The sequence below is a fragment of the Nelusetta ayraudi genome, unplaced genomic scaffold (assembly GCF_046127955.1).
Source record: "Nelusetta ayraudi isolate G7.1 ecotype Tasmania unplaced genomic scaffold, CSIRO-AGI_Nayr_v1 ptg000034l, whole genome shotgun sequence".
In the NCBI taxonomy this organism is placed as follows: domain Eukaryota; kingdom Metazoa; phylum Chordata; class Actinopteri; order Tetraodontiformes; family Monacanthidae; genus Nelusetta; species Nelusetta ayraudi.
This window is the reverse complement of record NW_027466084.1, coordinates 1,197,501-1,210,567: the sequence shown is the minus strand read 5'-3', so window position 1 is coordinate 1,210,567 and position 13,067 is coordinate 1,197,501. Positions and strand designations below refer to the sequence as shown.

The 13,067-nt window shown below is 46.7% G+C and overlaps 2 protein-coding genes across 3 annotated transcripts in view; one reads left to right on the top strand and one right to left on the bottom strand.

Annotated features, from left to right (window-relative positions):
- Positions 1-2,421: 2,421 nt before the first annotated feature.
- Positions 2,422-9,691, bottom strand: adsl (adenylosuccinate lyase). Its single transcript, XM_076032322.1, has 12 exons — positions 9,492-9,691; positions 6,614-6,817; positions 6,370-6,414; positions 6,037-6,116; positions 5,716-5,887; positions 4,832-4,878; positions 4,659-4,749; positions 4,459-4,528; positions 4,198-4,345; positions 3,228-3,408; positions 2,949-3,125; positions 2,422-2,595 (listed from the first exon to the last, which is right to left on the bottom strand). The coding sequence occupies exons 1-12, from the start codon at positions 9,633-9,635 to the stop codon at positions 2,509-2,511; spliced, it is 1,446 nt and encodes a 481-aa protein (XP_075888437.1). The 5' UTR covers positions 9,636-9,691; the 3' UTR covers positions 2,422-2,508.
- An 828-nt stretch (positions 9,692-10,519) lies between these two features.
- The window catches only part of LOC142892283 (GTPase IMAP family member 8), a 10,235-nt gene continuing 7,687 nt past the window's right edge, over positions 10,520-13,067 (top strand). For both annotated transcript variants that reach the window (XM_076032320.1, XM_076032321.1), the window contains exons 1-2: positions 10,520-10,631; positions 10,996-11,774. In XM_076032320.1, coding sequence (XP_075888435.1) covers positions 11,744-11,774 — 31 coding nt within the window. In that variant the 5' untranslated portion in view covers positions 10,520-10,631; positions 10,996-11,743. The remainder of the gene's footprint in view (positions 10,632-10,995; positions 11,775-13,067) is intronic.

Here is a 13,067-nt window from a genome sequence, read left to right as displayed (position 1 = left end):
GCCCACAGCTTGCTTCACGTCCTCTTGTTGTGCCGCTCGAGACAGACTTCTTCTATTTCCTTGGTAGTGCTGATGGTAAAGACCCTTAAAGCTCTCCTTCCTTTTCATCGCACTCTTCAAATCAGACAGTCCTACTCATCAGGGGGAAGAGGGGGGGAAAAAAAGACGACACCACAAGGATCTGTACCTATTTTGTATATGTATAATAAATTGAGATGTTTTTAATTATTTTGAATGCTGAAATAAAGCATGTTAAGTGGTCTAACATTGAATCCTGACTGACTCACTGACTGCCACCCCCCCACCACCACCCACCGCCCAAAATAACATGGGATTCAAGTGTGTGTGTGTGCGTGTGAGTGTGTCAAATCTGGAGAGACGATTAAAGAGAAATCCAAGCATATACGCTCCCCCCCCCCCCCCCCCCACCCGTCTCTTGTTTAAGTCTCTACCTCTTAAGAAGGTCGATCCTGCTGAGGGAGATGAGACGCGAGTGCACGTCCAGGAGGACAGGGGCTCTGTTTATTGCTTCGCTCATTAACCGGTCTGAACGTCTGGCTTTTGCATGTCATGTCAATGTCTGCATGTCAATGCTTCTCAGTCACACTCATCTTTTCTCTACCCCCACCCCCCCACACACAAAACATCGACGGCTCAGGAGACGCAGCTCCTGCACTGAGCCAGATGCAGAGTATCTGGGGCAGAAAAGAGGAATGAATAACTGTGGCCTACCTTTTTAGTCAAGCCAAGTGTTCCTGTCTCCCTGCTCCTGCCGTGGTCAGCTAGTCCTAAAGAGCTGGTGAACTCTTCTCTCCGGGGCGATAAATCCTTGAAAAACGAAGATGCGGACCGTCCGTATATTCCACCTGGAGAAAGAGTCGTGCTAATAATCCAGCGCTGCAATTATCCAGCGTTGCCCCCTCACAGAGAGGCTGTTGCACAGCAGCTCCCAGAGCAGGACCAAGAGTGACTGCTGGCCGACTCTCTCCCGCTTTCTGCCTCTTGGCATCGGATGGCTTCACAAAGACACTGATTGTCCACCAAGGGAGGGGGGGTGGAGGGGCAGCGGCCACCTTTTTGGAGAAGCGGATAGGGTTTTGCACTCCCACTGGGAAGCGGGATTATTTCTGCGAGAATCTGGGTCCTTGTTTTGAGGCCCGAGGAGAGGAATGCTGACCTCTCCGGTTTCAAGGCACAGAGAAGGCTCTGTTAGCGGCGAGGGAACCTCTCAGCGGGGCTCGGGGGGGTAAACTTCACAGGAATGGTCATGAGGTGTGAGCAGGTAGTCGAAATACCGCCGCAAAATTCAACGATGTGATCCTGCCGTGTGTGCGTTGTGTTACTAAAAGGCAGAACGATAAGGTGATCCGTGTATGCCAGGTGCTCCATTCACTTAGTTTTAGTTCCTCCATTTGCATCGGTGATGACGCTTCCACCCTCCACTAGATGGCAAGTGAGCCAAACACAGCATACAGTACGAAACTTCCTTTCATGGGCAAATTCAAATATTAATTTAAAAAAAATAAATAAAAACAAATGTTTTCGGCAAACTCCGCCGGATTCTTGTTCTACATGTCTCCAACTACCTGCGTGCTGATTCTCAACTTGTTTCACTGCAGCATTTTGGAGTAATTTATGGCTGAAGTTAAACACTGCATGCAGTACAAAACCTACCTGATGTTTTCTACAAATTCCACCTGATTCTTCTTCTACGTGTCCTCATTTTCCCCCTGTGTTTTTGCATCTTGCATCTCATTTTAACTACTGAATGTAAAAAGAAATGTATGAAGTTAATCTTCTCAATTTCCATCGCTCCAACGAACATACATTACATTTTGTATGTCCAATTTTTTTGTGCTTGTCGTCTCCTCGACCCCTTGGTGAAACAGCATTTTTGACTCACCGTGGCCTCCACAACCAGGGCTTATTAATTGTGATGCGAGACACTCTGTGTTTCCTTGCTTTCCTCTAAAAGACCTCATGGACAACGCTGTCGGCTCCACACAAATAATTAAAACTCAGCCAACCGTTACAAATTGCAAGTCCTCTCTTCACTCTTCAGGCGTTTGCCCCTCTCAACTTCCAGCACCGCCGTATACTTTCATCTTCTGACACCTAAGTTGGCACGAAACCTAATGTATTTGCATCAAAACAAGGCACTACTCACTGAACTAAAAAATAAATAAATAAATAAAAGAAATTCAAACTTTTTTTCTATCAGCAGCATGTTGGTTGTCGAGCCAATAGTTTTGTAATAATGTCTTCTTCTTTTTTTAAATTCAAGATGATGTGACACAACGGTGACACCCCCACGCCCCCACCCCTATATTTTCGTCGTAAGAAATTAGTATTTGTTTGAGGTTATGTACGTTTGTTTTGTGTGTTTCTTTGGGCTGAACACAGAGATGACGACACGATATCAGAGACAGCGATTTACTCATGATTCATCTTCACGGAGGCCACACTACATGATTGACGGCGGGTTTTTGTTTCCTTTGCGCTTGTCCGTCAGATCTCCAGCTCAATCTTGACCTCCATCTTGGCCTTGTAGGGTTCCAGCTGTGGGCGCACCTCTTCCGAGAGAAAGCGCGCCACCTGGACACGGCCAGGGGGAAACGCAGAAAAGAAGGAATGAAGGAGAAATTCTCAGTTTTCCAGATTTTGTTTCTAGGCGGCATCTACTCCCCCTTTCAAAATGTCATTGCGACTATGGCGAGGAGAGCTAAACATTCACGCATATGTTGGCATTTCATTCAATGTGTCAAAAAAAATAAAAAAAATACTGTAGTTTGTCATTGTGTAAATGCAAAAATTACCGAAAATCCCTGTTCTTCATGTGTTGTATGTTCATGTATTTTTTTTTTTTGTTTGTCCTTCCTCCAATAGAATCACTGAAAGTATCACTGGTCTGATAAAACAGTTCAAATCTTCACCATACTCGTCCCCACCTGCTGAGGAGCCCGACCAATAAAGGTCTTGGGGTCCAGTATGCTGTCCAGCTGCCCCAGGATCGGGGCGAAGTAGGGGTCTTTCTGGACCCTTTCCAGCAGGTCGTTGTCGCCGCCCTGCTGTTTGACCACAGCTGCTGCCTCCTGGGACAGGACGCGGATCTTTTCGTGGCAGTCCTGACAGGAGCAGAGAGAGAGAGAGAGAGAGAGAGAGAGAGAGAGAGAGACGGTCACCGCCAAGGAGGAGGATTAACGTGCCGGGGCCTCAGCTGCAGATACCTGTCTGTTCCCGCCGGCCTTCACCACGGCCATGATGATGTTCTCAGTGGCCATGAAAGGCAGCTCGTGGCGGATGTGTCTCTCGATGACTTTGGGGTAGACCACCAGTCCCTCGGAGACGTTCTGCAGGGTACTGAGGATGATGTCGGCCGTCAGGAAGGCCTCGGGGAGGGAGATCCTCCTGCGCTCCAGTCGGGGGGGAGAGGGGGGAGAGAACCAAACGAGCGAACGTGAGGCAAATCGCGCAAAGGAAAAAAAACCCACGTGGCACTCTGTACACTGCGACGCCCGTTCAAATACACGTCGATGCAAACATCTAATCGGCCAATCGCACAAGGCGGCATTTAGATGTGCCGAAAACGACTTGCTGAACTTGAAAGTGAGCCTCTGAACGTGACACGCGAACACGGCCGTTGGCGCCAGATGGGCAACGGGTCTGATTATTTCATTATACGCTGATCTATTGGTGCATCTCATCGTGATTTTCAAATGGTGTCCGTTCTCTGTATGATAATCAGTTGCTGCACCAGAGGTCCGAGGAAAAAGGCCTCAGCAACAGATGGACACAGATGCACATGACTGAAATAAGAAAGGTGCACAATACTATTGTAATAAACATAAAAGAACAAATAAATAAAATAAACATATTTTAGCAAATGAAAATGTAAATACGGGGTAAAAGTCATGATTTTGGATCAACAAATGTTGTTTGTTTTTTTTAAATAACATCTATAACACTTTTTCTAAACTGGCAACTTATCCAGGGTGTAAAGGCGTCTTATTTTGAAAACTACTGGGATAGACTCCAGCAACCCCGGCGACACTGAGTGCAGGACATGCGGGTCTAGAAAATAATTGAATACTTTTTTCCTCTCTTCACTGCATTCAATTCAGTCAAGTCTGACAGGCTCTGTTTTTAAATGAAACATCTCTCTGCGTGTTCGTGTGTGTGCGTGTGTGTGTGCCAGACCTGTTGGCGCTGTCGTCCAGCGTCCTCTCCAGCCACTGAACCGAGGCAGTCTGCAGCGGGTCAGCCATAAGTGCCACCAGATGGCGGGCCAAGCTGCAACAGCGCTCTGCACGCATCGGGTTCCTCTTGTAAGGCATGGCACTGGAACCTGCAGTGCAGGGAGTGCAACTGGGTTAAAAGCCTTTTATAAGAAAAAAAAAAAAAAAAAACAACCCCAAAAAGGAAGAAATAAAAATAAAATGACAGTTGCGTGCTGTTTACCGATCTGTTCTTTCTCAAAGGGCTCCTCGAGCTCCTTCAGATTGGCCAGCAGGCGGATGTCAGTGCAGATCTAGACGCAGACGGAGGAAAGGAACCAGTTCAACACGGGCGTCGGGTCTGCCGTCCGTCGACAAAATTCCAGTCCTCGCCGCTAGATGGCAACAAACGCCCAGGAACATATCCAGCCTCCCACCACGCACCTTGTGAACGGTTGCTCCCAAACTGGCCAGAGTGGAGACGCAGTCCACGTCAACCTTGCGGCTGTACGTCTGTCCAGTCACCAGGTAGGCTCTGTGTCGGGGGGAAACACATTTTACGCTTTTCTTGCACATATATGAATTGCATTATTTTTTTTATTTTTTTAACAACTCACTTTTTGAAAGAGGCCATTTCAGTCACCATTCTGTCCAGCTCTTCCACCTGGTGAAATTTAGCAAGAACATTTCAAGAATCATCCCTCCACACTGCAGTTCACAGGCTAGAATGAAATGTGTGGTTGTAAAGTGGACAGCAACATTCACAAAGTGACAATCTTCCCTACAGTTCCAGCCCTGACATTTCACACATCCACCTTGAAAAGCTCCAAGCTAGGTTGCTTTCAACAGGTCTTAATAATAATAATAATAATAATAATAATAATAATAATAATAATAATAATAATAATAATAATAATAATGATAATACTTACTAGTGACTACTACCAATAATAATACTACTACTACTTACTACTACTACTACTATTACTAATAATACTACTACTACTTACTACTACTAATAATTATAATAATATTACTACTACTTACTACTACTAATAATAATACTACTACTACTTACTACTACTACCAATAATATTACTACTACTTACTACTACTAATAATAATAATACTACTACTAATAATGATAATGATAATGATAATAATAATACTTACTAGTTGCTACTAATACTACTACTACTACTACTACTACTACTACTAATAATAATAATAATAATAATAATAACAATAATATGGATTCGATTTATATAGGGCTTATTCAAGGACCCAAAAGCTCTTTGCACCGCAAAACAAATTAGTGTAAAAAGGAAAAAAACAAAACAAAAAGAGGGAGACACAGCTGAATGCTGCCGTTAAAAACCCTGCAAAGAAGACATGGAAGCACGTGTGTGTGTTTTCTGTATATGTTAAATAATGTAGGTTATGCACAGGTGAAAATCAGTCAAACTGTTGAAATGGTGCATTACAGTAAAACGTCTAATACCTTGTCATGGTCCCCCTGAAAGAGCTGCAGGAAGCTGGCCTGGGTGCCCGTGGTTCCCTTTACGCCGCGGAAACGCAGGTCGTCGCGCGCACGCTGCAGGTTGCGCATGTCCATGGCCAGGTCCTGCAGCCACAAACAGGCCCGCTTTCCCACGGTGGTCAGCTGGGCCGGCCTGCGAGGGGGGCGGGGTGGGGTGGGGTGGGGGGCGGGAGACGTCAGCACTTTAAAGATTTGTTCTGCAGAAGTCTTGGGAGAGAAATACGTCACAAGCGAGGCGCAACTGCCTAACCCCCCCCCCCGCGCGGCCACGTCCGGACTCACTGGTAGTGCGTGAATCCAAGCGTTGGCAGGTCGGCGTACTTCTCCGCAAAGTTTGCCAGTCGGTCGATCACTCTCGCCAACTGTGAGGACAATCAGCGGAAGCTTCGAGCGACTGTGCGCGACATCGTTTGCTTTGTAATGGGGCCAAATGTTGGGGGGGAGGGGGGGGGGAGAAAAAAAAAAAAAGAAAATGCCCCAAAACAACAGTTTTCCACATGACTGGATTGCTACGAGACAGCTGAGGCCTGCAGAGACGAAGACGCCAGTCGCACTGTGCTATTTTCACAAACAGCACGACTTCAGCGCGCGTTCTGGCAAACAGCTGAGGCTCACCTTGGGCAAGAGGATGTCGAAGCCGTCACGCAGCATAATCAGATCCTGAGGAAAGAACAAACTGTTTAGAGAGCATGAAAAAACATTGGAAGAAGAACAGCATTCTGCACTGCAAAAAAAACAAAAAAAAAAAACACAGGCTCTGGATTACATAACAAACAAATCAAGGGGGAGGATTTGTGATGTCCTGCGACTGATGCAGGCTTTAGCAGCAGCATGCGGCGTTTCATCCAGTCGTAATTACAGTGTTGTCTCCCACGTAGCATGAGGTGGCGCCAAGATGGATGATGGGCGCAGCGGAGGGGCAGCAGTGAGCGAAGGTGTGGACGTGCGCCATGACATCATGTCTGAGCTTGCGCTCCTCCTCCGCCGCCATGGCGAAATCGATATCGTTCTCGTGGCTCTCCATCTCCTGGATCTGGGCCTCGGTGATGGGCAGGCCCAAAGCCTGAGGGCAAAGGTTCGCAAGAGGGCAAAGGTGACTTTTAAACTCTGCTTTTGTTTTGTTCTTTTTATTTCCTGCACAAACAGCCTCGACTTTGACTAATAGCTTTGCTACCTTGCTAACAGAACATGGCATAATACTCACTGCACACATAGACGTTTAAAGGTCCTATGTCATACCCATTTTTAACCCCCCCCCCCCCCAGTGGTGCTCAACCAAACTCCTGACATCAGCAAATTTAAGACCAGTGTTGGCGAGTAATCCATCACTAAGTTATCCACTACTGTAATTAAACTACTTTTGGAGTAACTGGTAGGTATATCATAATGACTTCATCAAGTAACAATTTCGTACAATCTTCATTTTCCCAAATCTTCCGATTCAACACAATTTCACAATGTGGGCTGTGCAAAAGGCGCCAGTGCTGTACACCACTTTGTTCTGTGCCATGTGCAGTTTGCGTTCAGAGAGCAAACATTCACTCACGTTAAGAGGACAGAGGCAATAATTGGAATTGCAAGGTCTGCACTTTAAAAAAGTTCACTCCAAAGCACTGAGCAACTGTTACCTCATCTATTTTTTAAACTAAAGTAATTAATAATTGATTACTTATGAAACAAAGTAGTGAAAGAGGTAAGTAGATTACTTTATTTCGGAGTAATCAGTAACCAGTAGTTGCGTTACTTTTACGGAGCAATCCCCAACAGCGCAGTTTAAGACGGGCGACCAGCTAAAACCGACGCTTTGTCGAACCTTCCACGCGTTTAACGCGAAGCGCAGGGCAACCGTGAGGTGGCGCAAGAGAGCGGAACCGCCGCCATACGGCAGAGCACAGAGGCACGCAGCAAACTGGCAAACTGATCGCTGGCATTTAGCCTTTGAAGAAACAATCAATGAAAGAACCAGGAAATGAATTGACAATGAATTTGACAATAAGAGGACAAAGGGTAAGCGAAGCGGGCAGCCACAAGTGCGGCAGCCGGTGTCCGGTCCAATCGAATGGGGGAGAATTTGATGATGTCAGTGGTCCTCAAGTCTTTGTGCGGCGGCGCTGACAGACGCGCGTCCAAAAGGCTCTTTGGCTTCGGACGACCGCGCCGCCCTCCTCACGAGGAGGAGATGTCCTAATTAGATCGGGGGCCTGAATCTGTCCACGGCCACACAGTGGGAGTCGTGACACAGATATCGCGCTGCTCCACCACCACCACCCAGAACTGCTCAAACTCAACTAGACCGGCGGCTGGGTCGTGCTTAGGGAAGTGTTCTGTTGCTGCGACGCTCAGGGTTAGCTTGACGCTCGCACCGCTGCCGGTGCGCCCAAAGTCTTAAACCACAGCGTCCACAGAGTCTTAATCTTTGACAAAGCTCTTAAAAAAAAAAAAAAAAAAAGATTGGGCCGTGATCAACAGTGACCAATGATGCAACGGGCTTGCTGTTGGCCGGCAGGTCACGCAGGGCCAGTGCACGTGACAGAGCGCGCCGCCACTTAGGGTCTTGTGTCCCCCTGACTTCCATGTGACAAAAAGTTAAAATCAATGCACGTGAAGATAAGAAGCAGCGCGAATCACAAGCTGCAAATTTTAAGGGAGTATTTTTGCTTTATCTGCTGAACTTTAACCAGCCGGCAAATTGGGGCCGGTGTGCCCGTTTGATGTGGGTGGGGGGGTGGGGGGGGGGTCAGAATGTTCAGCGGGGTCGCGCTCTTTTTTTGCCCCCCCCCCCCAATCCCGCGTTACACCTCAAGATTACTCTGTGCCAAAGTCTATGAAGAAGATTACGTTGACTTTTACACTCCGATGTTTGCATTGTGCGGATATTTGAACAAATGTCCAAATATTGAACAGAAAATAAGATTCATCCTGCATCTACTCCACATTTACTTCTTTTTTTTTCTTAATTCAACATCCGCCACCTTAAATTAGTTTGCTTAAGGAGACACCAAAAACCTGCTGACGCTCGGCCCCCTTTCAACGAATAGCAGTCTGCAGTCACAGTGAATGCAGCAGCTTTCACTGAAACTTGCGGTTCGTGTCTCGAACAATGATGCAATATTTCACACAAACCATGATCGAATGCGTGCTTTTGTTGCTTAGATCGACCTTTGCTGCTGTAATAGTAGACGGACAGTCAGTGGGCTGCACCTGATTGTGTCTTATACTTAAAAACAAAGTTGTGCTCCTATTGAATCAGAATCAGAAGTCTTGATTGCTATTGCTAAGGGAGCATACAGTGAAATTTAAGATGCAACTCCTGCTCGTTGTTTTAAGGGTGTTAAAAAAATATTATAAAATAGATATTTAAAAAAAAAAATAATAATAACATTTGAAATAGATTTTTTTTTTTTTTTTAAATACTGCAAGAAGTTTGGGCTAATGTTGTTAACAGTGAGTACACATAGTTGTGTGTGTGTGTGTGTGTGTGGTGTGTGTGTGTGTGTGTGTGTGTGTGTGGGGGGGGGGGGGGGTACCAAGCAACGGCTTTCTAAATGGGTTCGTCCATAGTTGTGGACTATATTTAGAGCAGGGAACTGGATATGTCTTAGCGAAGGTCACGCTCAACAGTTTGGAAAGCACGGAGAAAGTGAGTGTGAGTGGACCGCTAGCAGGAAGCGAGTGTTTGTGTCCCGGACGCGGCTAAATATCTGGCTGGTTGTATGCGGAACGACAACGTGCCAAACCTTCTCCGCTTTGGCCAAGTAGATCCACAGCTTCCTCCAGGTGGTGAATTTCTTCCTGTCGCTGAAGTTGTATGCCATTTCCTTGCTAGCATACCGGGACACCAGCGGCGAGCGGTACTTCATGAATTCGTCGGTTCCCTCCATGCTTTAAAAAAAAAAAAAATTAAAAATAAATAACAAAATCAAATAGAAGACGCTTGATGCTTTCCTGGAGAACAACCCGAGTCCTCGTCGGACAGAGTTTGACTCTGACTGGCTGCCACAAGTTGCCGCCGCTGCACCCACAACCGCTGGCTGGCTGCAGTGCTCCTCACTTCATGCTTTTCCCACTTGGCGAGTTTACGACACTACGGCTCGGCGCACGGCAACGAGGACGAATTGCGACTATTCCTGGCGGTTGACGGCTTGAACGGCTCCTCCGTCAACACAGCGCAGAATCAAGCCGTCATAATAATGGTGTTTATGTACGCTTTATGTCTAAAGCGTCTAAAACCACGCTACGTAGACGTAGCGAGGTGCCCTAAAGCGTCGAATCAGGCGTACGGTTTCCACAAATGACCTTTCCATTCTATTTAACACGCTTATATTATATACACCCCGTGTTTCACCTGGAGGCGAACATCAGGAAATATTCATATAAATGAAAAATTATCTACAATTCTTATGCTTTAGTCTGGAAAAAAAAAATAATCTTACAAAATTTATATAGGCCATATTTTCTATTTTACCCAACGTTATAGTTGGTAAGAAAAAAAAAAGTTACAATTCCTATTCATCTTATTTAATTTATCTTTCACTTTCTCTTCAGTTTGAACACCTATTTAAAATGCATCTAGAGGTTAAACAACAACAAACACACACACACACACACACACACACACACACACACACACACACACACACACACACACACAAAAAAAAAAAAAAAACCTGCTCGCACTCTCGCGTGCATAATTAACCTGATAATAAGCCAAAGGATGAGCTCAGACGTTCTGGAAGGTTTACGTAACTGCTCTTTGCCCCCATCGCAGCACCGCACGGGCTGTGCGCGAGGCATCCTTGAGAAGCTGATTCGCAACGAGGTGACATCGCTTTCGAATTCAAGATGCAATTAGGCGGTGTCGCTTTTTCATGTATTACGTAAACTTGCGCGCGCGTGCGTGCGTGTGTGTGTGTGTGTGTGTGTGTGTGTGTGTGTGTGTGTGTGTGTGTGTGTGTGTGGCGTGAATGCATTGAAGACACACACACACACACACACACACACACACACACAGTATTTATCTCTGCTGGCAACATATAAATAATTGTGTTGTTGTATTGTGTTGTGTGTGCATGATGCAGCAGCTGGGGAACACATCCAGCTGTAAACAGAACACTGTGCGTGCTCCCTGTCTCACACACACTCACTCTCTCTCTCTTTCTCTCTCTCTCTCTCTCTCTCTCTCACTCTCTCTCTCTCCCTCTCCTCCCTCTGTCTATCCTTCTATCTGTCCTCTGACTGCAGCCTGCACTCAGCGCTGCTGCTGCTGCTGCTGCTGTGATACGAGTCACTGGGAGGAACAGCGTCCACTGTCCTGCCTGTAAAGAAAAAAGGGGAGAGGAAAAAAAGAGGGGCGAAAAAAAGAATGACGAGACGTCTTCCTGGGGCTGCTGTTACTGCAGCAGGACCAGCTTTGGATTCCTGCATTGCACAACCTCTCCCTTCCTGCCTCTGCCTGGATTGCTCGTACCTTAGGAGGACCAAGGAAGAAGTGCTGGGAGAAGAATAGGAAGAAGGAGAAGAAGAAGAAGAAAAAAAATTAATAATAATAGCATCAACTGCAGGGGGAGGACGGGAAGAGCTCCAGTGGATGCAGCGGAGTGTGGATATGGAGAGAAAGTGACTGGCTGGCTGGCTGGGTGCTGGGGGAAGTTGAATGGCAAAAGGGTTGGCGAGGTGGTGCTGGTGGTGGTGGGGGGCGGTGGAAGATCGGATCGGAGGCAGCGGTGGGCAGGAGACGGCTCTGCGGTAGAATGAGCGATAGGGTGAACCAGCAGAGGGGCACGAAGCAGTCGAGCAGCCAGCCCGCCGTCGCTCGGACCCGCGGATCCATCCCACTCTGAGAGGAGGAGAGGAGGAGGAGGAGGAAGAGGAGGAGGAGGGGGAGGAGGAGGAGGAGGGCGAGCGAGCCACCGTGGAGGCGAGGAGGAGACGGAGGAGGAGGAGGGGGGAGGAGGAGGAAGAGGAAGCCAGAGGTTCTACTACCCACAAGATGGCTGCTGTGTCCTCTGCCTCTGACACTGGTGAGTGGGTCCTCATCATTCTTCCTTCTTTTCTATTTTTTATTTATTTATTATTTTTATTTTATTATTATTGTTTGTCTTCCACTCAGCTGCAACGTGCGGCTTGAACTCGTTGAGACGGTCGGTGTCACCACCCACCCCCTCAGACGGTACTTCCTGTACTGTTGCCGCTAGAGTCGAGAGACTCACATGGGAGGGAGGGAAGCTGTCGGCAGCAGCAGCAGCAGCAGCAGCAGCAGCATCAGTGAGCCTCCCCCTGCGTTACGTAGCTACCTGCCTGGCTGCCCCCCCACCTCCAGTCCGGACCTTCTTTACTCTCTGCGGTGACAACGCTTGATGTAGCTTCTTTTTTTGGATGGACTCCAAGGTTTTTCCTCCCCTGACAGAAAAAGGCAAAGAGGGGGCGTGTTGAGAGTTGGGATACAGTTGAGTTTTTTTGTTTCTTTCTTTCTTTCTTTTTTGGGGGTGGGTGGGTTATGGGGGGTTATGTCATATCATCACCAAAGTGGGGGGCGGGGGGGGGGGGGGGGGTGAGAGATTAGGCTGTACATTGCAAGGAAATCATATCATTTCAGAATTTCGTCTCATCTCCGTAAGGATTTCTTTTTCTTTTTTCCTTTTTTTTTTGGTCGGATGAGACAGGATTACAGCAGCTGAAGGATCGAGATCATTTCCTCTGAGGTAGCGGTGGCGGTGGTGGTGGCGGTGGTTAAAAAGAAAAATAGAACTTCCCTCTGCGAGAGGATGAGTCGTGTAATCCAGTGTGCCGTGAGACAATGTCAGCTGTGCCGTGTAAAATGATCCAGTTTCACTTTGTTGGTCAAAAATATTGAGAACATTCAAAAGCGCATATCTGTTTTGTGTGCATCTAAGCAGGCCCAGGTGTCATGAGTGAGACTATATTGTCATTATCAGGCTAAAAAGTGTCACTTTCTCATACTTTTGGTTGGTAGTGTATGGAGTTTCCGCAATTCGAGAATAAAGAAATTTGCAATTACTGTGAATGTGAAGTATATCAAAATGCCGAGAACAAAGTCAAAAGGCTCTGCGCGCAAGTGTAGTGGAGTACTTCAGTTCTCGCCAGTTTCTTGATTACTGCGGGTGAACCTTGTGGGATACACCTCTTTTCAGCAGTTGACTTTAACTGTGAGTCACTGGGTGAATCCACCATCCACTTTATTTACAAAATTTACTTTGCGTCAACTTTATTCATGAAATTCTTACTTTATTCACAAAATTTCGTCTTTTTTAATGTCGACTTATGTCACGAAATTTTGACTTTATTCTCGAAAA

Excerpts from the sequence above, each read along its gene's own strand:
- adsl (XM_076032322.1), bottom strand. The coding sequence starts at position 9,635 with ATGGAGGGAACCGACGAATTCATGAAGTACCGCTCGCCGCTGGTGTCC. Across the intron at positions 6,117-6,369 it reads TCGACATCCTCTTGCCCAAG|TTGGCGAGAGTGATCGACCG; the intron begins GTGAGCCTCAGC and ends TTGTCCTCACAG. Across the intron at positions 4,879-5,715 it reads TTCAGGGGGACCATGACAAG|GTGGAAGAGCTGGACAGAAT; the intron begins GTATTAGACGTT and ends AAATTTCACCAG.